The 26,109-nt window shown below is 41.4% G+C and overlaps 1 protein-coding gene across 3 annotated transcripts in view; it reads left to right on the top strand.

The window, feature by feature from the left end:
• The window catches only part of LOC5568338, a 338,997-nt gene that overhangs the window by 261,136 nt on the left and 51,752 nt on the right, over positions 1 to 26,109 (top strand). For all 3 annotated transcript variants that reach the window (XM_021855055.1, XM_021855048.1, XM_001657942.2), the window contains 2 exons: positions 18,925 to 19,851; positions 20,644 to 20,755. In XM_021855055.1, coding sequence (XP_021710747.1) covers positions 19,323 to 19,851; positions 20,644 to 20,755 — 641 coding nt within the window. In that variant the 5' untranslated portion in view covers positions 18,925 to 19,322. The remainder of the gene's footprint in view (positions 1 to 18,924; positions 19,852 to 20,643; positions 20,756 to 26,109) is intronic.

Below are 26,109 nucleotides of genomic sequence, written 5' to 3'. Positions count from 1 at the left end.
CAGTATACTGTACTAGTGAGCACTAAGCTGGTCATTCGGTTGATACAATATCATAGAACGTAAACAAACAACAAGATTTTTGCCTCATCCGAGCCCCATACCGATTTTCAGACAATTCAAGATAATTTTCATGTGTGATGAAGCCATCTGTTTACAAATTACACCGAATGAAAATCATTCAGCCTTGAAATAGTTTCTATCTTTTTAAAAAAAATGTGTAAATTTGAATGATTATCATACACAAATGCAAACAATGTCTCTTGCATATAAAGTTATTTAGTTTATTGGCAATTCAAGCATTATAACAAGAAAACAACAATTTGTTTGCAATACGCCTGCCTGAAGCGAACATCCTGTATCCGCCGACTTCTGTGTCTCACATCAACATCCTTGGATATGGAACCTTTAAAACAATAAACAGCTGCTACGAGCATACATGGGTTGTTTCATCACAAATGTAATTACCTGTACTGTGAAATCTAAAGTAAAAACTACAGAGAAATGCCTAATCTTTGGCAGAACAAACCACGCTGCTGCCGTCATATTTATACTAAGGCTGTGAACCGTTTCACCGATTCGTTTGACTTTTAGTTGAAATTTGACATTTCGATAGTTATTTTCCCTTCAAATGGTTAAATTGAACTTCGTGGTCGAACCATTTGAGCTTTGATAGTCGAGTAGTTATTTCAAAACAAAGTTGACAGATGATTAGTTATTCCCAAATTCACGGGGGCAGAAAATAACTTTCGAATTGTCAAGTTTAACCTTAATAAGGACCTTGGGTTTTTTTCGACCCATTTCAAAATTCAAATCAATGTAACTCTCGATTGAAATAACCTAGCAATTTGAAACTATCTGACAATTATTTTTTGTGGCAAATTTTGTTTTTGCGGAAACAAAAGTTTTGAATGACCCCTAGGAGAGCTTCCATAAAAAAAGTTACAAATTGTGACTTAGGGTCGTTTTCGACCCGAAAATTCAAACAGCTCGCAAAAATCAGTGTGTTGACCAAATTTAGTTCTGTTGGGCTTAAATGAAGGGCACACATGTTTAGTTTTAGAAACCCTCTCGGAGATCCGGATTTGGTCACTGTGGCCACCGGGAACCTGCTACACATGAAAAAAGTCCGTTTAGAGACCCTTACTTTGACGACCTGTAGTTTCGTAACTAAACAAGTAATCTGAACCGTCTTCATGTTGTTGAACAGGTATTCACGTGGACTGTAAATAGAGATTCTTGAATCACTTAGTTATTCATACCCGGTTCTGGAACATCCGAAAAGTAAGTTTCCATCGCAGTTCTGTATATGTAATTCACATCGGCACTATTCGGTTGATGGATATTTTGGCATATTTTTTTTCTGTAATAAGGAACCAATTACCAGCACACATTCCCTGAAAAATTCGGTCCAGTATGGTCCATGCGGAACCGGTTCCTGGAGTCCCAGGAGGTGGCCAATCTGGACAATTCGATGACATTACTCAGATATGAACCCCAAAAACAAATGAATTGTGTCCAATTCTTTAAGATTTTTAATGTTTGGATGTATTTTGCCAAAAAATTATTGGATGGTTATTCTGGTCCTTTTGGAGCACCGGAATGGCTACCGGTAAACCCGTAATATGGGACCATAAAGTTTTAGCACCAAAAGTAGGCAAGCGACGGCTCAATCTTCATGATTTTGCATCCCTGTGACTCTGCTAGTTCAATTATTGACGAATGACCACTTTGGTTCTTCTGGCCCACCGAAATAACCCAGGAATTGCCTCCGAAAATACCCGTATTGTGGGACTCTAAATAAATGCGTATTTTATCGAAAAAGACAACCAAAAACTAGTTATAAGAGGTCGTTTACAAAAAACGATCCATATCTCTTAAAATTCAATTGATAGAGCTATGATGTGTTCAGCAAATTTTCATGTAGTGAAACTATCTACAACTTTGCTGAAAATACCATTTGTGTATCTTCACTTTTGTTAGCTTAGCTTAGCTTAGCTTAGACTGACTACACATATCAATGGTTGCTATTCCGTGATTGACCGAAGTCAGTGAAAATGCACAAAGAATCAACTAGAAGATCGGCTGGGATTGGCCATAATCTTCTTCAGTGTGCATAATTCAGTGCCTCTATTTATACATGGTCAATAACGGCGCCGGCCACGTCCTTGCAGTCAGGTGGGATTGGGGGAAGGAATATTAGTGTGTAACCTTTGCTATTTGGAGACCGTGTTTGTCTCTGCATCTCCACAAAGGTTACTGGGAGGGATGTTTGTTAATGGAGAGGATCGTTGGGTCACAGGATTCACTTTGATAAGCGATTAGACCATGATAAATAATTATTGGTGAGATATAAACATACTTATATGTAAATATAATATTTTCATTTGATATGAACAATATCTATGTAGAAAAAAACTTAACGATCGTGGTTTTTTTTTCACTCTCACTCGACCGACGCGCGACATGTTTGATCCTGCCCTCATCGCCCGCCCCCGCAGGAGCAAGCGTCAAGGTCGAAGGATCAAACACAACTCCATTTGTGTATCTTCACTTTTGTAAAAAAAAAAAGTGAAAATCTATCTCACTACTAAATGGATTCATCACAAAAATAATACTATCTTAACGAGGGAACTCCCGCCCAACTTCACTGAAGACACCGTACCTCTAAAACCAACTTTTTAGGAGCAAAAAAATTCGATCACTAATTTAGTGAATGCACGTGAATCTGATGAATCTAAGCATTGACGTCATATGTATAACACACATGAACTTTATTATTTAGCATAATGGAGCAGCACGAAAATTTACGTAATTTCAGCACTTTGAATGCATCTCAATCAAGAAAAACGTAGCAACTACTGTGACATCTTGAACTACTTAAGATAAAAACAGAACCAGCAAACAATAACAATGTCAACAACTCTATGCTTTCACAGGCAAATCCTGTTCTCAATAGTTTCAAGAGGGCGGTTGCACGCTCCAGAAACAATGAATGGTCGATAAACATGATTGTGTATTGTAGAGTGCTTGAAAGGAGAACGTTTTCATATGCATTATTCCTTGATCGACTCATATTACATTGTTGATAAGGTAAAACTGATTGATTTGTGATACAAGGAATAGATATATTCAACACTCTTCACGGTAACGGTGTTGAGGTTTGTTCAAATAACTTCAAATACCCCTTTTCATTATTGTTGACCTGCATATAAAACTGCTAAATTCTCTAGTATGTCAAGTCACTGGAAACATAAGAAAATAAATTGCCTACCAAAACAGTGCCAGAGTTGCAAGTTGAGTTGCGAAAACCTGCTTTGAAAGAAAGAGTGATGTATTCCTTTCTTCCGTGCACATAACCGGAAAAGAATTATGAAAAGCGACAACTCCGTTGTAGCAAGTTCTCTGCTGGCTCCTGCCTGGGGCTCAATGTGAGTGTAAGCCATCGTGGAAAAAAAATAAAGCAAGCTTCAAACAGATGAGGACTATACACAATTGCGGGAAAAGTGCTGTTTCGAGCGAACGAAGTGCACCCGAGCCCGGCGAAAAATGAGGTAATAATGAAAACAACGCAAGGATGATACTGTATCTTTGAGAGGCCGAGACTCGATTTTCCCGTAGGAGAACTATGTGCAATCTTCACTTGCTACATCATACTGAGGGGTTATCCCTTACTTTTGCACGATGATTTGAATGACTATTTTATTTTTTTTTTAATAGTTTTCAGATTTTTTCGCCAACATTTCGCATATTCCATTAACTAATAGGGTGCAGAGCTACTTGGACACTACCATGATTCACTTTGGCATCAGGGGTTTTCCTCTGCCAAATTGTCTGAAACTTTGCACAGAGAAACGCATTAGTACGACGCATACTGTGGCCGAGCTCTCTAGGATTCAAAAAACCCCACTGCCGAAGTGAATCAAAAGTGCCAAGAATAGGATCCGGCTCCTTATAAGATTAGAAGTCTAATAATTCTAAATTTTCTAATTTTGTGTCGATCCAATGCTGAGGATAGAAGATATGTTTTTAGTGTAGTTTTTGGAAAATGTAGGTGAAAATTCGGCAAACAATTTTTTGTAGAAACACATTCGAACAAAGATTAATTCACTGTCTTACGAATGAACCATAGAGATATTCAATTAGAATTGCAATCACATTGATATGGATAAAACACTTTTGTATTTTTTTAGGGGATGATCTTATTAGAGGATTACTTTAATCTCTTGCAAGAGAGTGTAAACCAATTAGATTCGCGTATTGAAACAAGTACATACACGTTGTTTGGTCTTCGTTTTGGCACATCTTCCATCACGGGTGAATTTTACCCCAGGTCCCCCTACAATATCCTGCGCCTCTCCCGATGCGATGGGTGGCAGTGAGGCGTGGGAAACAGAGTGAAGCTACACACACCGCAACAATGGGCAACAAGGCCGCTGCGACAGAAAAGGGACTGCAGGTGCAAAGCTTTGAATCCCACGATGATTGCTACACCACAGACGGGTAGCAGCGGTTGACGAACAAATGGTGCGGCATGACGTTGAATGAGAAGGTTAAGCTAGAGGGGTGAAAATGTGGTTTCCTCTTTTTTCGCTTGTTTCAAGTTTTGTAAAAGGGGTTAAAGCCACGAACGCTTTTGCTATAGGAGAAAATTAAGCCCAAGTGAAGTCATGAAAGTAAAATGCGGGTCAACTACATCGGTGGGGCAATATGATTAAACAATGAGTAGGGAAGAGTGCGCAACGTACCTTCGTGTTGTGCGTACACTTATTCTCTCTATTGGTGGATGTTTTTTTAAAAACTACCTAAAGCAATAAAGCAGTACTTCTTAGTGCTAAAAAATAGTACTTTTATACTTTTCAGTGCTGAAAAAACAGTACTTTTCAGTACTATTGATCCCTTTACGATCCTTGTTTGGACCCGTGCCTTCGATTTTTCGATGGACCCGTTAGTGAAAGGCAGCGGTGGTAACCCATCTTGGACACCGTCTTAGGAAAACAACCTCTTAGAAGGTCTCTTCTTCTTTCTTTTATTCACTAAACATGGTTGCCACGATGAACGAACTACTTCCATCCATAAAAGCGGGATGTAAAGCTGTCACTAAACGTGGCAATAATGGAAGAAAGGACGTTTCCGGAATGTGCGCTTTCTTTCAAGGGTGAAATGGTTAATGTTTATAAATGCATCGAAATGAGCAATCAGTTCGATATTTTACACAAACTTTCCGAACACCAAATCGAATCGGTCTTTAGCTCAGGCTCTTTGATTCAAGTGAAGAAACAAAGAGTGCCGCTTATCGTGATCAGTTGTTCCGAATTTGGAGCATTTCGGCAGGAGATATTGAATTCTGTAGTAAGATAATAATAGGCAGACTTAGGGTGAAATTTAAGATTGACATTTGAGGATGTCCATTCTGTAACAAACCTGAAGAGGTTGTTTCATTACAAACTCCATGGGGGGGTCAAGGTTTCCTTCCAATAGCAAAGAAAGAAGACTGCCACGTTTTGCCGGAAACTCCTAAATATTGCGTACTTCTTCTCAAACATCTTAAAGAGAAGAAGCACATTTTTTACTTACAACGACTCGTCTTGAAAGGCCTCTAAAGTGACTATAAGTCATGAAAAGATCAAAAATAGAATAAATGATTTTCATGGGCTTTCTCAAGAATAGTATTTAGTTCACTTTAACAAAAGTGACCGAAATAATATTAAAGCATAAGAAAAAGCAAGACTTACGATCGATGTCCTTGTGGGAACAGTTCCAGAAACCTGGAGGAATTTTTCAGAACCCCACTCAGTGCCGTCGGTGCCAAGTGGGTTAATGCGGAGGTTCTTCTCACGCTAAGGACGTCTTTCCTGTGAAGGAAGATACCAAAAAGTTTGTATGTGCAAATTGTGGGTTGGTAAATGGCTGGGCATGGCGTACCATTGGTACCTCGCTTACCTGAAGGAATAAAATAGACCCCTTTGTGCGGTCCTTAGCCTCTTGCCCAGCAACTCCTATCCCTACCTCCTCGCGGTACTGGCCGGGGTACGAGTAACCTTAGGGAAGATCGGGTAACCAACCCCCGGTGGAAACTTTGGTCGTATGCTGACAGGGAAGGGGGGGTTTGCTTTTGCTTTTGCTTCTGCAAATCTGGAGCGTCTGTACTCCATGTTAGGAGCGGCTCACAACAGCGTCTGTTCCCCATGTCAGGGGCGGATGATCATCGTCCGAGTGCCAGAAAAAAAATCTAAGCTAAACTGCGCACTATGGCCCTCCGAACATTTAGGGGAATGGTCCGCCGGAAATCTAGGGGGTTAGTGTCAGGCCCTGCAAGCCAGCCGTAAAAAAAATCAAGCAACGAATAATCAGCGAGAGAATACGAACCGGAACAATCAGCGAAGACCACAGCGACGTAAAGGGACTAGCGATTGGAAGCTCGGTACGTGGAACTGTAAATCTCTCAACTTCATCGGGAGCACACGCATACTCGCCGACGTGCTGAAGGACCGCGGATTCGGCATCGTAGCGTTGCAGGAAATGTGTTGGAAGGGATCAATGGTGCGAACGTTTACAGGTAACCATACCATCTACCAGAGCTGCGGCAATACACATGAGCTGGGAACAGCTTTTATAGTGATGGGTGATATGCAAAGGCGCGTGATCGGGTGGTGGCCAATCAATGAGAGAATGTGCAAGTTGAAGATCAAAGGCCGGTTCTTCAACTTCAGCATAATAAACGTGCACAGCCCTCACTCCGAAAGCACTGATGATGATAAAGACGCTTTTTACGCGCAGCTCGAACGCGAGTACGACAGCTGCCCAAGCCACGACGTCAAAATCATCATAGGAGATCTAAACGCTCAGGTTGGCCAGGAGGAGGAATTCAGACCGACGATTAGAAAGTTCAGCGCCCACCGGCTGACGAACGAAAACGGCCTACGACTAATTGATTTTGCCGCCTCCAAGAATATGGCCATTCGTAGCACCTACTTCCAGCACAGCCTTCCATACCGATATACCTGGAGATCACGAAACGTTTTTCGATCCCGAAATTTCTCAGGCAGAATCTCCAACAATGCTCATTTTTCAGTTAACGCTCGATTAAGAATCATAAACATGCTCATACATAAGCTATTTTTTCCGTCGGGTAGCCGTTCGAATCTTTTAATTACGAATGGATTTACCCAAGGAAACTCATATGCCAATATTGTAGCAGGGAATTTCAGTTCCTCCCCTTCAAATTGTCTTTCTCCGGATAACCGTAATTTTGATTTTTGAGTTTTTTTTAACTGATGAACAATTCAATCAAACGATTGATGCAATGCTCAAAACTACCACAATGGCTGAAGCAGTCCAAGTTGGTGTAAAACTTGCTAATAAAATTGTTATCGGATTTAGCATTGGGCGTGTATGTCTATGACTACATTTTGATCAAGATTTGTTCTAAGTGTTACGTCTGTTTGTCTGTGATATAACTATATTATGATTTAAACAACACATGTTTACGTTATCGAAATGAGTTGAAAGTATTTTTAACTAGTTTTAATCAACATTCAAACATCATAAAGATGCAAGTTGTTCACATTTCATTCATTTATTTAGTTAACATCTACACAGATAACACAGAATCAACAATTTCACGCCACAATACTCGGTTCGTGGCCGCATCTCTCCATCCTCGGTTCTGCCCCACGCTCGCCAAATCGATACGCACTTGATCCGCCCACCTAGCTCGCTGCGCTCCACGCCTTCTTGTACCAACCGGATCCGAAGCGAATACCATCTTTGCAGGGTTGCTGTCCGGCATTCTTGCAACATGCCCTGCCCATCGTATCCTTCCAGCTTTGGCCACCTTCTGGATACTGGGTTCGCCGTAGAGTTGGGCGAGCTCGTGGTTCATCCTTCGCCGCCACACACCGTTCTCCTGCACACCGCCGAAGATCGTCCTAAGCACCCGACGTTCGAAGACTCCAAGTGCTTGCAGGTCCTCCTCGAGCATCGTCCACGTTTCATGCCCGTAGAGGACTACCGGCCTTATGAGCGTTTTGTACATGGTACATTTGGTGCGGGCGTGAATCTTTTTTGACTGCAGCTTCTTCTGGAGGCCATAATAGGCCCGACTTCCACTGATGATGCGCCTCCGTATTTCACGGCTAACGTTATTGTCAGCCGTCAGCAAAGATCCAAGGTAGACGAACTCGTCGACCACCTCGAACGTATCCCCGTCTGTAGTAACACTGCTACCTAGGCGAGCCCTGTCGCGCTCGGCCCCACCATAGCATGTACTTTGTCTTGGCCGCATTCACCACCAGTCCAACTTTTGCTGCCTCGCGTTTCAGGCGGGTGTACAGGTCTGCCACCTCTTCAAATGTTCGGCCGACGATGTCCATATCATCCGCAAAGCAAACAAATTGATTGGATCTCGTAAAAATCGTACCCCGGCTGTTAAGCCCGGCTCTCCGCATAACACCTTCTAGCGCAATATTGAACAACAGGCACGAAAGTCCATCACCTTGTCGTAGTCCCCGGTGGGATCCAAACGAACTGGAGTGTTCGCCTGAAACCTTCACACAATTTTGCACACCTTCCATCGTCGCTCTTATCAGTCTCGTGAGCTTCCCGGGAAAGCTGTTCTCGTCCATGATTTTCCATAGCTCTACGCGGTCGATACTGTCGTATGCCGCCTTGAAATCGATGAAAAGGTGATGCGTTGGGACCTGGTATTCACGACAGTTTTGGAGGATTTGCCGTACAGTAAAGATCTGGTCCGTTGTCGATCGGCCGTCAACGAAGCTGGCTTGATAACTTCCCACGAACTCGTTTACTACAGGTGACAGACGACGGAAGATGATCTGGGATAATACTTTGTAGGCCGCATTTAGAATGGTGATCGCTCGAAAGTTCTCACAATCTAACTTGTCGCCTTTCTTGTAGATGGGGCAGATTACCCCTTCCTTCCACTCCTCCGGTAGCTGTTCTGTTTCCCAGATTGTGCCTATCAGCCGGTGCAGACAAAAAGTTGTTCACATTGACCTGGGTGAATCTAACCCACTCCCGTATGCCGATCAAAGTTTTGAATCTAAATTTTTTAGGGTGACAAAAAGACAATTCAGCTCAATCAGCTGGTATAAACTTTACAAACCATATTACACCTATCAAAGTTAAGGTGATCTAAGCACTTCGCACGAATTTTGAACACTTTAACAATCAGAAATACAATGCCACAAACATTTGATGAATATAAAAAAAAAGTTTTCACCCAGTTTCGACAACGCGTCCTTTGAATTCAAAAGTCGGCACCTTATCACTACGCCAGATTGTTTGCCAACATAAATGCAAGCATTCTATACAGTGACACATGCTCTGTTGTTCTTTTAAGTCCATCATTATCAATGCTTAGCTACAGCGATTGCATTCAATGCTATTCGGGATTGATATATGATGTATTACAACAGTATTATAATCCTATTGAAAAACATTTGTGGTGAAATGCAGTCAGGTTCAATGATTACAAGTTGCCTCACAATTTCAATTGAAAAACATATTTTTCTGTTGATTTTACAAGACTTCATTACCTTTCTTCAAAATGAGATTTTATGTAAAACGTCAGTAGCGCATTATGAACACATGTTTGAGCCAGCTTAATGGTTTGAGAAATATGCGTGTTATTGTTACCAAGGATGGGAAATGTACTGTAGCAAACATTTACCACCTCGACATTCACATTTTTCTACACGACCATCAAAATCCAAAGCAAACCATGACCGTTCAAAACAAAAAAATGTCACGGCTCTTCAAAACTGTAATCTTCTTCTTCCCAACGTTTTTTCAAACCCGAATGCGGAATAACTCGAGCACAGTGGTGACACGATTTTTGCGGTTTTCGGGGTTTTGACTTTTTGCTCGGTAACGGCGGCATAAATTTGAACTTGTTTATATGTATTGCAACAGAATGATTGTGCTCTTGCTATTAGCACTAATAGATTTCAATCAGTTGAAAATACAAGCAAAATATTAGCGAATGAATTATTCAACATTTTTTTCAGTCATTCACCTCGAGATGGCTGCCCGAAAACGATCATACACTGAGGCAAAAAAACTTAACATTTTCTTAAGAAATAATTATGATTTGGCGCCACAACGATTATTGTTGAAGCTTTTAAGTTTTACTTATGATTTTGGTGAAGAATTTTAGTAATAAATTTCATAAGTCAATCAATGATATTCGGTAATAAGCGCAATGATAATATCTTAATTCGAAATTATCAATCGATAGTATTGTTCGCCTTTTATTTCAGGCGTGCTCAAAAATTGACATGTGTTGAAAACATGTGATCTACTTTCGATCAACTTGTAGCCAACATCGAAAGCGGAGTAGTTCTTCTAGCGATTGCTATGATAATTATTTCAAGTAATTGTTGTTAAGAATTCAGAGCTCTCACTTATGAAACTTAAGATCCCATTTTCGAAATGTTTAAGCGTGCAATGAAACCATAATTTGGCTGGTTCATCGGGGTGTAGGGGAGAGACAAAAACATTCAAGCAGTGTATCAACAGTTGGCAGTGCAACGCCTGATGGTATTGATGCTGCTGCTGCTTTGTGTTTTGGTTGACTGGCATAATCGATGAACTGTTGTAAATAGTGGTCACAGTTCCCAAGCCTGATTGTTACGTCTTAAATACGTTGATCAAACAAAATATACAAGCGCTTCAGATGCAATGAATGCATCCTAAAAAATGCGGATTGCAACATTGGCGTTCAAAATAATTTCTACGTTAAAGTAAATAAAGTCGTTTTGATTCGTGCTGTCCAAATTTTAATTTAAGAAGTGAGCATTGCAGTGTGCGAATACATTAAAAAGAGCACTAAACACATTGAGATTATCCACAAGTAGTGTGTTTATCCAGAAGAGTTCAGTTGATATTAATGTGATTATTAGTTACTAGGTTATCTTTGATAGAAAGTGTAGAATACTTCTACGATAAACACCCGAACATTTTTTGTCGGTACTGTAGGCTTCTTGAGGAAGACGCCATATTGTATTTCTGAAAATTGGGAATTGATCCGTTGGAAAAAAATGAAAGATACACAAATTTTTAAGATGTTTTGAATACTTTCCCATATCATGTAGGGCGCATGTATTAACAATGAATAAAATTGTTCATTTCACAGTAAATCTAGAGTATCAAACACAGTTTGAGTACACTATTGGAAATCAACAGAAGAATAGTTAGTATCATATTACCAGAATATTACGACGATGAACGATTCGTGACGAAAAAAAAAGAGGTGGTTATGTGCAAGACACGACCGCATGACGTGAACTACGTCATATTATTTGTTGCATGCTGATATTTGATGATGATACCCAGATGACCCATATTTCTTTATAATGTAAATTTTCTTGACTTTTCTGGACATGATATATGCCGTCGTAGCCACATGTATCTTATACAATATAGGAATGGCAACATTAAGGATCCCTGTGGGGAAAAAATGTAATAAATTAGAAGGCTGTGATCAAAATTGTAAATCTATTATTGTTTATAAATTCAAAAAGGTTATTTTATGCCTTAGTATGCACGTTTGTTTGTTAGTTTATAAACGTGCCCTATCCTCTGAATTTTAAAATTGTGTTATTAGCTGTAGTAGTAGAATCCTATTCCATACTTATTTTGCAAATTTATTCAATTATAGGATATTGAACAGAGTCGTATCCATTATGCGCTGATGAATTAGCGAGGATTGTGATTGATATTAGAAATATTACAGAGACCAAACCCCCAGCGGATTTTATATCATGTTGGAAGATTATTTAATCGCTGGATGCTGTGAACGACGTGATAAATGACATACGAAATATTTTTCACTTAACTCAAATGGTAACCCTTAAAAGAGCCGATGGCTTTGTTAGCTTGGATGATGTCACCGATAGATAGCACTGCCTCACGGATAAAAATCTGATCCCCACACCATGATTTACAAATCATGAAATTCATGTCATGATATCAGGATCACAAATCATGGTTCCTGGAGTCATAATCATGATTCCTCATAAGCGTTACATCCAGTGTGAAAACACTAAGCGGCGCACTTTGCTTCATCACATTCGTATCGATCACTCACAATTCAAGATAACGAAGCGGTTAAGTGGTGGAGTACGTGACTCACAATCGGAAGGTTCTTGGATCGAATCTCAATACATGCTATTTTTAACTTTTTTTTTATTTTGTCGATCATAAACGGATGCGCGACTCAGCATTTTTGGCATTTGAATCATGATTCCGAGCAATCAGCTACAAAAACCTAACGCGTGTGTTGCGTTACGGCAATCTGACTCATGATATCATGAGTCCAAATCATGGTGTATTTTCATAAGACGAAAACACGCTGGAATCATGATATCATGAGTCATAATCTTGTTTTTGGATTCTGATTTTTACCCGTGCTGGATGTTATTAGTTGATTGCCGTAGCTTGGTTCAAGATTTTCTGATTTCTCAAAGCAGACGCTAGATTGTCAGCTGCTCCGATCAACAGCTAAGAAGGCTTCGGATATGGGTGCCTTCTTAACTGTACCGTTGCTGAGCCTCTCACTAGGAGCTCTTAACAGATCGAAAGTGTAAATGGAATGAAGCTGAATTCGACGAAGGTGGTATGTTTTATACTCTTAGAATAGCCTTAGAAGTGATGCTCCTTCTTTTCGTCTTCTTCGCTTTCTGATCTGGGAGATATAATGTACAGAATGATGTAAAAGATGAGCATTATGCTGTTATTGCATTCCGACGGAAGAACTCTTCTGTACACATTTGTTGGCCCTAAAAAAAGCCGATTTAACTGTTAGATTCGAGGCTGTCAATATGGGAATTAACAATTGGCTGCAGATTATCAGGCAGGAAACCAGTTGATTTCCAGTCATCTAACATTTTGTCGGTTGAGCTTTATACCGCCAGTAACACGGACACAAATATGATCCGCTGAATTTTGATGGCGCATAGGTTAAAATTACCCTCGCCCGATGAGATTTACGATGGACGCAACTACGAGCGGATTCAGCTCCTCGCCCGATAAAATTTACGGTGGCGATAACGATGACGATGGCTGGGGCACGTCGAGCGGCGAGCTGATCTTCTCCGCAATGCTGTTAACGAGCCTTGCATCCTCCCAAACAGAACTGAGACGCGTGTTCAAACGCAAAACGAGAATGACTCGCACGATCATGTTCATAGTCCGACGGCAAAAAGAAATATGGGCGAAAAAGCATTAAAATTAAATTCATGTTTATTTTGCTTTTTTACATATAAATTATTTTTACATTTTTTAGTGTTTTGACCAGAGTGGTCCTTCAGCTTTGTATCTTTGATGGTTTTTATACTGGTTGTGTAATAAGATTGGTTTTACCCTAGTTATATAATTGGCTTTACAGGCTCTGGTAGTTTTTAGAAAAAGAAAAATTTGACAACTTAACTACTATTTACAAGACTACTTATAAAAATTTTATAACCATGCTGAAGGTGACTGGGTTCGATTCCCGGTGGGTCCAGGATCTTTTCATAATGGAAATTTCCTTGACTTCCCTGGGCATAGAGTATAATCGTACTTGCCACACGATATACGAATGCGAAAATGGTAACTTTGGCAAAGAAAGCTCTCAGTTAACGACTGTGGAAGTGCTCATAGAAACACTAAGCTGAGAAGCAGGCTCTGTCCCAGTGAGGACGTAATGCCATGAAGAAAGAAAGAACCTAGGGAAAACGAATTCCCGGATGACCTACTGGCCAGATTGTTGGCAACGAGCACTGTATCTATTGATCGAGTCACCAAAGCGCTCATTGAGTGTATTCATCTCGGCCAGACGGTGGATTTCAGTTTTTCTCAGTTTCGGAGGGCTGTTGAGGATCATCCGGAGCAATTTATTCTGAGTCCTGGTGGTGGGTTTTGGCGCAGCACTCCCAGATTGGTATGCCATATTCGATGACCGGAAGAATGACCTGTTTGTAAACACCCGCTTGTTCTTCAAAGACAGAGTTGACTTTCGGTTGATCAATGGGTATAGTGCTTTATGCAAGATGTTGCATTTGGTGACCGTTTTGTCAACCTGCTGTCTGAAGAGAAGCTTGCTGTCTCACGTTAAACCAAGGTAGTTGGCTACATCAGACCATCCCACCGTTGATCCACCGAGGGTGATTTTACAATCCTCAGCCGGAACAAGTCTGGGGGATTTGGAATAGGGAAAGAGGATGACCTAGGTCTTCGCCGCGTGATACAGATTTTCCAGCTGTTCAAATAATCTGACAAGACATTCAGGCCTCTCTGGAGTCAAGATGTTAAAGCTCTCGTATATCTGCCGCTGTAGATGACTGAGGTGTCGTCAGCGAACAGTGATAGAGAACCGCCTTCAGGGAGCTGAGACATGTCCGAGGTGAACAGGTTGTATAGTAGGAGACCTAAAATACTTCCCTGTGGAACACCTGGGGGGGATGTTGAGTAAGTCTGAGTTGACTCCATTGAGTGAAATCCTGAACGATAGTTTTTGATGATTTTCACCAAAAAGATGGGAAGATTGTATCGGTGCAGCTTGTGCTCCAATCCGTTATGCCAGACGTTGTCGAATACTTTTTCAACATCGATCAACGCCATGGCAGAGTATTTGGCGAGGGACTTGTTCCGCCTGAGAATGTTGGTTACTCGAGTTAGTTGGTGCACGGTTGAACGACCGCGTCGAAAGCCAAACTGTTCCTTGAGTTAAGATGTTGTTTTGATTGGCTGCCGAAAGCAGCCGTCTGTTGATCGCTTTTTCAAAAAGCTTTGATAACCCTGAGAGAAGGCTGATGGATCGATAGCTTTTGGGGGAGGAAGGATCCTTCCCAGGTTTCCTGATGGGGATGACTTTGACTTCCACGACGAAGTGCCAGATGTTGATAGAACTGGAGACTCAATTGCTTGAGCTCCAAGTTCAGCATGTCGTCGAAACCTTCATGTCCTTTGGATGTTTTGACATAGGCCAGCAATTCGTCAGCTGTGATCTTCAACTCCTCCGAGAAGTCGTTGGGAGATCGGTGTAGGTTAGCTGCCGGTTTGGAAACAGCAGCTTCGTGTGGGCTATGAATGTATAGCCCTAGATTGTGTGAGCGTAGGCAGACCAGTGCGTTGGTATTGCCTACGTTTGGTGTTACGTAATCGAATGAGATCTTTGGTAACACGGTCGATAGAAAGGTTGTTGCTCACCTGACCTGATGCTGGTACGTGCTACTCTCGGACCACGGAGATGGCCTCTTCGACGCTCTGCAGCTGCCGGTCGATATCTCCAACGGACTCCAGAGGAGCATCGTATCCGATGTTAGCGTCGACACACCGCTGAAATCGACCACAGTCGACACGTTGGTAGTTGCGCCGGGTAACCCACCCGATGCCGGTTGACCAGGGACCCAACTTCTGCCACCACCGAGCTGAGGTCCTGATGAACGACCGGTTGGGAGATGTTGCCGTCCATGTTGGTCAGGAAGACATCGATGGTTGAGTGGGCACCGGACCGGCTCAGGCGGATGGGTGAATCCGGGCTCATGATGGTGTAGTGGCCTTCCTCCAGGTCCTGTTGTAGGATGAGGCCATTCCTGTTTCACCGGGTGTTTCCCCATGTCTCGTACCTTGCGATCAGCTCGCCAGCCAGGATGAACTGTCCCTGTCGCCGTGTCAGCTTGGTGAAGTCTTGCTTTAGGGCCGCCGATGTTCCGTCGTTGATGGTAGCTTGCTTCGGGCAGTACGCCACGATTTTTTTGATTAGGCCGAAGGAGGTTTCCACCAGAATACCAACGGACTCGATTACTTGCAGCTGGAAGCTCGGCAGCAGGGTGCAGTTTATGTTGCTCCGCAGAGCAATCGCAACCCCTCCTCCTTCAGTGCCGTACCGATCAAGCCTTACAAGCCGAAAGTCGGAGATGAAGACGTTAACTTCCGGGTTGAAGTGCGTCGCCGTGGTCACGGCTATATCGATGCCTACCTGGTCTAGGAAGGCGGACAGTTCCCGGGTTTTGCTCCTTAGAGAGCAAGCGTTCCAATTGGCGATCTTGGTGATGGCCTCTCGGGCCATATTTTGCAAGGGGAGCAAATACCACCGAGTTGGCAGCGTTGATCTGTTCCGACTTGGAACGGCAGGCGCGCAGTCGTTGGAACAAGTTCCTGGTGTACTCCAACATTTGCTCCGGTGTGTACAGGGAGCCGTCGTCGGAGGGAGGAGTGTCGGGGGCACTGGGTCCAGGATTCCCCTATCCAGGAAGAGGCGCATTCTGTACCGGTGATGCTGAACGGAGGGGCCGACTGGCGGGATGCCTGCCGGTGGAAGCGGTGGTAAATTGGGCACCTTGTAGCGGGTAGTTGGAAAGTGCTCCTCAGTCAGCGGTGGCAGTGGTTGGCGCTGGCGTTGCCGTCCCTGCTTCTTGGCGAATGCTTGCTGATGGATCGCCTGGAACTCCGCTCGTTTAGGGCAATTACGGCTGCTGCCCTCGTGGTTGGAACTGCATTTGGCGCACTTCGGTTCGATGCCCTCCATCGGCTGGTATGTCGTCGTTGCGTGCGTGTCGGCACATTTGCCATAGCGGGCCGTGACCGAACGTGAGGCAGTTGCCGCACTGCGTCACGTCTCTCTTCTTCGGGTGGTAGCGCTCCCATCCAACCACGATATTGAAGAGCGCTCTCACCTTCGTCAGGGCCGCCATGGTGATGGATCCCTTCTCCCGATGCCTTCCTCGCATTCGCCGGATGGGGAACACATTCGTCGGCTTCAGTCCAGCCGCCTTCATCTCGTCGACAATTGTCTCCGGAGTGTATTCCGGCAGCCCTCGGATGAGAACCTTCAACGGCTTGCTACCGGGGGCATCATGGGTGTAAAACTTCAACTCCTTTGCCTTCACTAGCTTGCCGGCATTCTCGTAGTCAGCGCTAGAAGCACACATGATCTTTGTTCCGGTGTGGCACAGCTTCACTTGGTGAGCCGCTAGCTCATCCCGCAGTGCCGCGATGTCCTTCGCCGTCGTGAACAGGGGGCCCTCTGGGGTACTTGGGCCACAGGCAGGGAAGCAAACTGGTTGTTTGCCAGCAACCTGTTGTACGCTACCGGATTGGCATCGTCATTTCATGCGCGTTTCGGTCCGCTGGTTTGCCTCGTTGTCGGCCAGCGGGGCAGGATCGAGGCGGAATCCGCCTTCTGCTTACGATTGTGACCCATCGCAGATGCTATGGGCCGCGGTTGGTCTACTGCTGCTTGCAGATAAGCTTTTTGGCTAGCCACCTCAAGGAGATAGGTTATCGCTGGGGAACAGTCGCGGGGGCGAAATGTTGAAATCGCGAATAGGTGCACTTCGCACACGAAAGTAAAACGAGCTTTGAGCGAATAAAAAAAACACGTCCGCGCAGAACGGTAGTTCGATCCAGAAACACTTCATGACACAATACGCCTAAACGACTGACGCCGCTAACCGCACGCCCCCGAAGCCTAATATAAAATTTTGAAAATATTTCTAAAGTCTTATTTCTCGTATAGCACTATAGATTTTTTCATTTATTTATATAAACAGATAACACTGAATCAACCATTTCACGCCATAATACTCAGTTCGTGGCCGCATCTCTCCATCCACGGTGGGGCAGCTCGCCAAATCGATACGCACTTGATCCGCCAACCTAGCTCGCTGCGCTGCACGCCTTCTTGTACCAACCGGATCCGAAGCGAACACCGTCTTTGCAGGGTTGCTGTCCGGCGTTCTTGTAACATGCCCTGCCCATCGTATTCTTCCAGCTTTTGCCACCTTCTGGATATTGCGTTCGCCGAAGAGTTGGGCGAGCTCATGGTTCATCCTTCGCCGCCAAACACCGTATTCCTGCATACCACCAAAGAGCGTCCTAAGTTCCCGACGTTCGAAGATTACAAGTGCTTGTAGGTCCTCCTCGAGCATCGTCTATGTTTCATGCCCGTAGAAACCTTATGAGCGTTTTGTACATGGTACATTTGATGCGGGTGTGAATCTTTTTTAAATGCAGCTTCTTGAGGAGGCCATACTGCCCATAAACGCATGTCAGTCCCATGTTTGCTGGATTTCCTATTCACATGGGACAATTATACGTTTATGGGCAGATAGTAGGCCCAACTTCCACTGATGATGCACCTCCGTATTTCACGGCTAACGTTGTCAGTCGTCAGCAAGGATCCAAGGTAGACGAACTCGTCGACCACCTCGAAACTAGCACTACAGAACTACATAGTATATCTGATGATGTTGGGACAAATATCGAATAAAATTATTTAATTTATTCATTTTATACAAAAAATCGTTTCAATCTTCTATAGCCACGATAAGTGCTATATATAATAAGTTAAGTTAGGTTAATTTTATTAGAAACCTTTTTTAGCTTATAAACAGGCGCTTTCAATTAACCTGTACAAAACTGTTACGACAAATGAAATGCAATATGTTGTTAATAATAGCTTAATTTAGTTTTACCAAACTAGTATGATAAGATAGTGTTGTCTACCGCAGAACACCTAAATATAAGAAATGATTATAAGGTTTCAAATATCACTAAAATGAAAATCAAAAAGAATTAAGGAACTTAAACCACAAGACTACAACTTCATTACTGTACCATATATATTTGAATGAAATGCACACGCAATTCACATCAGAAACCCATTAATTCAGAGCAACCCAAAGATCGACCTCAACCAGATTATTCAAGCTATAGAATCCGACAAAACCACATTGTCGTCCATTAACATCACTAACAGATGATTCTCGAGTTCATACAGCAAACATTTTCCCTGTTCTTTTTCGAAATCGTGTAACCTGCCCAGATTACACTTTTATATTAAATAATTGATGAATGATGCCTCCCTGTCGTCGTTGTTCTAATCCTGTCCCTTTTTCCATTTATTTCTCCCCATTTCAGATACCGAACCAGACCTAGGACCTAGAAATGAAAATAATTGCCCCTGCTTTAGATTGCGGACCTAGGCCAAAAACCGAACCTAACCGTTATTAAATGCATAAATTTCATCCTGACTATCGAAGCTGAACCCAGTGGAAGGACTAGCACATTGCTGCACCGCACCATCCTACTGACGTATGCACACATCTAGATGCTGGGGGCGGAGGTAACAACATTGAAAGCTCTATGCAGTTCAGTGAATCAGAAAGCAGCGCAACCCCCCTTCAATATCAGCAAGAACAACAACCACGACAACCAAACGAAAAGTGATCCCCTGTGGGTTTGAATAGGTGCATTGGTAACGTGTGTGTGGGAAAAGAGGGGATACGTCCAAGCGGAAAGAGGCCTTGTGGTTTCCTATGTTTGCAATCCGAATCAAATCAATACCGGCGATGTGTTCCAGAGTTAGCACAAGCATCAGCAGTAGCAGTAATGTTCTGATAGTTGGTGCTCTGTTTTTAATAATTGTAGAAATAAATCAAACCGATTGCAATTTCATACTGCCCAATGTGGGTACTGCTTCGGGTGGGTTGCTGAACAATGACGATGTTAGCATTAGTACCAGCAGTAGTAGCGAGAAGATAGCCTCCAGTTATGACGAAACGACCAGCAGCTATTCGACGGCTGCAGGGGGATCTACAGGAAGCACCAGTAGTCCCAGCTCCATCAGCAACAATGCCTCTTCTGCCACAGCCTCTTCGCCCAATCAGAATGCCAGCACGCTAAACGGCTTCGAAGGGCAGATACCCCTGGAACGATTGCCATCCAATACTTTGCTCAAGTATACTGCCTACAAGGACGTTTCGATTCTACACTTCCGTATACCGACCGATACCCGTACCGCCTTCTTTAGTTTTAAGGCATACGAAGAGTCAAAAAGTGCCTTTCGTAAGTATTCTCCGATTGTGCGATATTCGCCAGAAAACTGTTCTCCCGAATGCATCGTTTACCAGAAAGCAATTTATCAGAATGTATCAATCGCCTGAAAAAATATTTCACAGATTTTTCTTTTTTTTCTCATTTATATCCACGTTAATTGTTGGATAAATTTTGTAATTTAACTTGTTTTTTTTTTTCAATGTGTTAACATGTGCATGAGCCTCGCGTTTGCAAATGTTGAAATTATAAATGTAAAAATATTGACCCATTCTCACCCCATCGAGGGGGTAATGCGATACTAATTACCTATGGCAATGAATATGATGAACATTAATATAAATCTTAAAATAATGTTAGTCCTTCTAAAATGGTTTTCTGGCAAACGGTACTTTCTGGCAGATTGCACAATCGTATTCTCCTACTTCAATATCAACAAAATCAACTTCTATAAACTTTCGCTTTGATCAAGAAAAAAGCCTTTCCCCATCTCCAATTTAAATACAATTTATGCTTCGGATTAAACCTGTCAGCATAAATTGTGTCCCTTAAGAGCTTTACCGCTTCCTAACGGTTCTTGGCAGGTCCAATTGAGATGAAATTTAAATTTTCTTTCCCAACCCTAAACCGAAGCACACAAATCAATAGATACCTATCTGTGTGCCAAGCACTTTCCCGCACCATATCCCACTATACTCACCTACTCCCAAAAGACCACGCCAGAGATTGCTTTTTGCTGTTTTGCCGATTGCCTCAACAATAAAGTGGTCAATTTCTCTCCATCTTCTTGTGCTTCTTCGACAGAACGTGTGTGTCAACCGAACGACATAACGTTACACCTGAAAGCTGGCAGCTATCCAGTGATAAGCCCGGAAAATATAACTTTCCCGAAGCATTTCCTCAGTGCAGATGAAAGGTAAGTAGAACTGACCACATTCGTAGATTGGCCGCAAAGCAGCGGCTTCCCGCGTCTAAAGGGCAATGATATGATTACTGTGGCTTGATCTACGTACCGAGTAAAAAAGTGACATTGCATGAAAATTATGAAAAAAGGAAAGCATTACGCATTATGGGACAACTTTGAAAATGCGGGTGGTGATGAAGTACCAGAAGGTATTTCATGAAGTACTTTTTCATAATTTTTAAGACTAAAATATTTCAATGTTTTTTTTTATTTTTTAATAAAATACAAGGAATTTCAGGAGAAATTTTAGGCAAAATTGTAATAAGATTTTTTGGTGGAATTTGACAAAAATTTTAGTGAAATTCCTGAAACAAATGTCTGAATAAAAATATACACTCCCATGCAAAAGTTTGGGTTCACCCCCTAGAAAACATACAAAAGTGTTCAGTCCATATCTTTGTGATTACACGTCCAAATGAATCTCCCTAACCCTCATTCAAAAGGCAAAGAGTTATTCTAAGTCATCCTAAGTAAGTATTTTTCCTAAAACAATTTTCAAATTTCATATACCGTAAAACGGGGTAACTTTGATAGTTTTTTCGAAGAAAACTTCAATATTTATGCATGCTGTTTCAAACAATTACAATTTATATTTTTAAAACAAGTACTGACTCCTAGCTATCGATTGCACTTGATAGATTGCCAAAAGATTTATTTTGAATGGATATATAATTTTTTATATAATCAAAAGTCGGTTTTCTGTTTTGGGGTAACTTTGATAATGGAGTATAAATCGAACAAGATTGAATGAATTACGGAACATTTATAAGGCGTTGCATACCTCTAGGCGTTTAACGCTATATGGAAATTTCAGACTTAGATTACAAAAATGGTCCCAGTTTATAAAAATGGTTTTCGCTAAGAGATTTGAGACCGAATTCATGTTCTACTATAACTAGGTTATCATGAGTAAGTGACGAACTCATTATGACTTTATCAAATTGTGGTCGTAGAACAGATTGTTTGTAAGCGTTGCAAAAATGCTAAAATCTTGTAAATTTTTAATATTTGCATAAAAATCCTCAAATGCACTCAAATGATTGATTCCAACGAAAATAGCTTTGACATGAAGTGTTATATTAATATTCTTTACTTTTGCATTCGTTTTTCTAAACTAATTGACAGAAACTTCGTTATTTCGTTTAGTATGTTGGGGGTCTCGCACTATCAAAGTTACCCGCATTGTCAAAGTTACCCCGTTTTACGGTACCAAATTTCTGCTTAAAGTTGTGAAATTTTTCGAAAAACACACTGAAAAAATACAGCTAATTTCCTCGGCATTGTTTCAACCAAAATTTTAAAACAAGATATGATTAGAATCGTAATCTTATATTCTTTGAAGGGCACTCTCGAAAATTTTGCGGAAAAAAACTGAAAACTATTCAAAGACAATGAAACAGTCATTTAATTCATCGTGAAAAAGTTCGGTTTTACCCCTCAGTATGGTGTATCGTGCAAAAGTTTGGGTTCACCTGAACTTACTTAAAACATGACAATTCTGTAAAATCTCAAACCAATTTTGTACGCGCCATTATTTGCGTTCAGAAAAGCTATAAACAATTAAAATCGGTTAAAAATGGCAGACATATTGACAAAAATGATTTGCGTGCGGCTCAGGTGAACCCAAACTTTTTTCATGATTTGCATCATACTAAGAGGTGAACCCAAACTTTTGCACGATGACTTGAATGATTGTTTCATTGATTTTGAATAGTTTTCAGATCTTTCCGCAAAAAATAAGTGTGTTTTTTGAAAAATGCCACAACTTTAAGTAAAAATTTAGTATACACAATTCAAAAGTATTTTTTGGAATAATACATACGAAGTAAGAATAACTATTTGCCTTTCGAATGCGGCTTAGAGAGTTTCAATTGGACGTGTAATCACAGAGATATGGACAGAGCACTTTTGTATGTTTTTAGAGGGTGAACCCAAACATCTTAAGGAAGGGCATCTTAAGGAATATCTGACCGTTTACTTTTTTTCTGAAATTCTTCGCGATTTTTTGGAACATTTTGAGCCCAAGCTCATAGTTCTTAAAGTGATTTGATCGTAATGTTGGCATTTATTGAAAGATATAAAAAATAAGATACGCGTAATGCGCCGTACACAAATTACGTAACGCTCTAGGAAGAGTGGGAGTAGGCTCAAGAGTAACGGTTTATACAAAAAGTTGATTTTTTATGAGTTACGGAGAGGGTACAGGGTCAAAAAGTTCAATTTTAGCAGTGCCTAATAAATATTGCCTTATCAGCTTCATCTAGTGTAAAACTTTGAGCTTAGATTCAGATGATGCACACGTAAGCCAACAGATAATGGTTATACAATGACAACTAATTTGAATTAAAATCCTAGCAAATGTACAAACTACCAAAAATTTTGACACGGAAAAAGCTAAGCATATACCACAGACAAGACCTTCACAGGGCACAAGACTGTATCAACCCACAAAAATCTGTGCCGATAAAAAAAAACGTAACAAGCACGCGACGGGAGGCCCTGGATGCCCGGCCTTCAAGCAGGTGATAATCACTAAACCATAGTGGAGGTAACTCAACTAAACCTCAACCACTCTGACACAGCACAACAATTGCTGTGGCAATCCGTAACGGAATCAAAGTGTGATATAGCGAAGACAGCTGCAATATTGACGATGGGGAAGTATCCTATCCAAGAAGTTGTGTTCCAGGTGAACGAAGGCTTCGTAATCGCCAAAATAAATGGCGTACTAGACAGTGCGCATCGTACCTTCGTGCTGTGCGTACACGAATTCTCTCTGCTCTTGGAAGTTTTCTTAAAAACTACCTAAAGCAATAAGTACTTTTCAGTGCTACAAAAACAGTACTTTTCAGTGCTAAAATTAAAAACGGTACTTTTCAGTGCTACTAAAACAGTACTTTTCAGTACTATTTTTTCTACTATTGATCCCTTTACGATCCTTGTTTGGACCCGTGCCTTCGATTTTTCGTTGGACCCGTTGGCGAAAGCTAGCGGTGGTAATCCTTCTTGGACACCGTCTTGGGAAAAAACCTTTCGAAGGTCACGTCTTCTTTCGTTTATTAATTAAACATGGTATCAACAACAAACAAAAGGAAGGGTGAATCTCTGAATTCACTACTTCCTTCCAAAAAAGTGGGTTTTAAAACTGTCACTACACGTGGCAAAAATGGAAGAAAGGACGCTTCCCCGGAATGCGAATTTTCTTCCAAGGGTGAAATGAATAATTGTATCGAAATGAGCAATCAGTTCGATGCTCTAGACAAATTTTCCGAACACCAAATCGAAGCAGCCTCTAGCCCGGGCTCTTTGATTCAAGTGAGGAAGCAAAGAGTGCCGCCTATCGTGGTCAGTTGTTCCGAATTTGGGGGATTTAGGCAGGAGATCTTGAACTCCATTAGGGGAATCAAGGTTTCCTCCCAAGGAACACACATGTTATAATTGATGCATATTAACTCTTATATGACTAGATTTTGTCATATAAGAGTTAATATGCATCAATTATAACATGTGTGTTACTCGGGCTTCCAAATCGCAAAGAAAGGAGACTGTCGCGTTTTGCCGGAAACTCTTAAAGATCGTGAGCTTCTTCTCAAACATCTTGAAGAGAAGAAGCACAATTTTTTTACTTATGACGAAAAAACTGAACGTTTGTTCAAAGTTGTCTTGAAAGGTCTCTCAAGTGACTATAAATCACCTGAAGAGATCAAAAATGGAATAAATGATATACTTGGATTTTCCCCAGTCCAAGTAATCATTATGAAAAAGAGAACCCAATCTGGCATTGTTCGGAAAGGGCTTTCTCAAGAATTTTATTTAGTTCACTTTAACAAAAAAGAACTAAATAATATTAAAGCTTTAGAAAAAGCAAAACTTTTGTTTGATGTCCGTGTGACATGGGAACATTTCCAGAAACCTGGAGGAAATTACCAGAACCCCACTCAGTGCCGTCGGTGCCAAAAGTGGGGTCATGGTACAAAAAATTGTCGCATGGATGCTAAATGCATGATTTGCGGAGGTTCTTCTCACGCCAAAGACGTCTGTCCAGTGAAGGAAGATACCACCAAATTCATATGTTGTAATTGCGGGGCTAACCATAAGTCCAATTTTTGGAATTGTCCTTCACGCAAAAAGGTCATTGAGGCTCGTGCCAGGCAGATGAAAGATAATATCCGTAACGATAACGGTCGTTTCCGGAATTTGCCTGGTAGAGTATCGAACAATGCTCATTTTTCAGTTAACGATCGCTTGATCATGAATCATACCCATCAGGAAGATCATAATCATGCTCATTCACAAACTAATTTTAATCCGTCGGGTAGCCGTTCGAATCTTTCTATTTCGAATGTATCTACCCACGGTAAATCCTTTGCCGATATCGTAGCAGGAAATTCGAACTCCTCCCCTGTTCGATCCATGGGTACCCATTCTACTTGTTTCAAATCAAATGGAAAAAAACCCTACCGCCACAGGTAACTCCGCTTCTTCGTCTACCGGAAATTCCAATGGGAAATCACATGACATGTCTGCCTCTGATTTTAATTTTCTAACTGAACAATTGAATCTAATGATTGATGCAATGTTCAAAGCCACCACTATGACTGAAGCAGGTGTAAAATTTACAAATCAAATTGTTATTGGATTACGTTTTTCTAATGGATCCAAATAATAATTTAAATATTTTAAATTGGAATGCTCGTTCTCTGAATGGTAAAGAGGACGAGCTGTTTAATTTTCTTACGGTTAATAACGTGCATATAGCAGTTATTACCGAAACGTATTTAAAACCTGGATCTAAACTCAAAAGAGATCCTAACTTTTTTGTTTATCGTAATGATCGACTTGATGGGGCATGTGGGGGAGTTGCAATCATCATTCATAGGCGTATAAAACATCAACTGTTTTCATCATTTGAAACTAAAGTTTTTGAAACTTTAGGTGTTTCTGTTGAAACACAGTTTGGTAAATATACTTTCATAGCTGCCTATTTGCCTTTTCAATGCTCTGGGCAGCAAGTTAATTTGCTCCAAACTGACTTGCGTAAATTGACTCGCAATAAGTCAAAATTTTTTGTCATTGGTGACTTTAATGCCAAACATCGGTCATGGAATAATTCTCAAAGTAATTCCAACGGCAGAATTTTATTTGATGAGTGCTCTTCAGGATATTTCTCAATTCAATACCCTGATAGCCCCACATGTTTTTCCTCTTCTAGAAATCCATCTACGATTGATTTGGTCTTAACCGACTCTAGTCATCTTTGTAGCCAACTGATTACTCATGCTGATTTTGATTCTGATCATGTCCCT

Source organism: Aedes aegypti, chromosome 1 (genome assembly GCF_002204515.2).
Source record: "Aedes aegypti strain LVP_AGWG chromosome 1, AaegL5.0 Primary Assembly, whole genome shotgun sequence".
In the NCBI taxonomy this organism is placed as follows: domain Eukaryota; kingdom Metazoa; phylum Arthropoda; class Insecta; order Diptera; family Culicidae; genus Aedes; species Aedes aegypti.
Note: the sequence above shows the minus strand (reverse complement) of the source record. Positions and strands in the feature narration are given on the sequence as shown.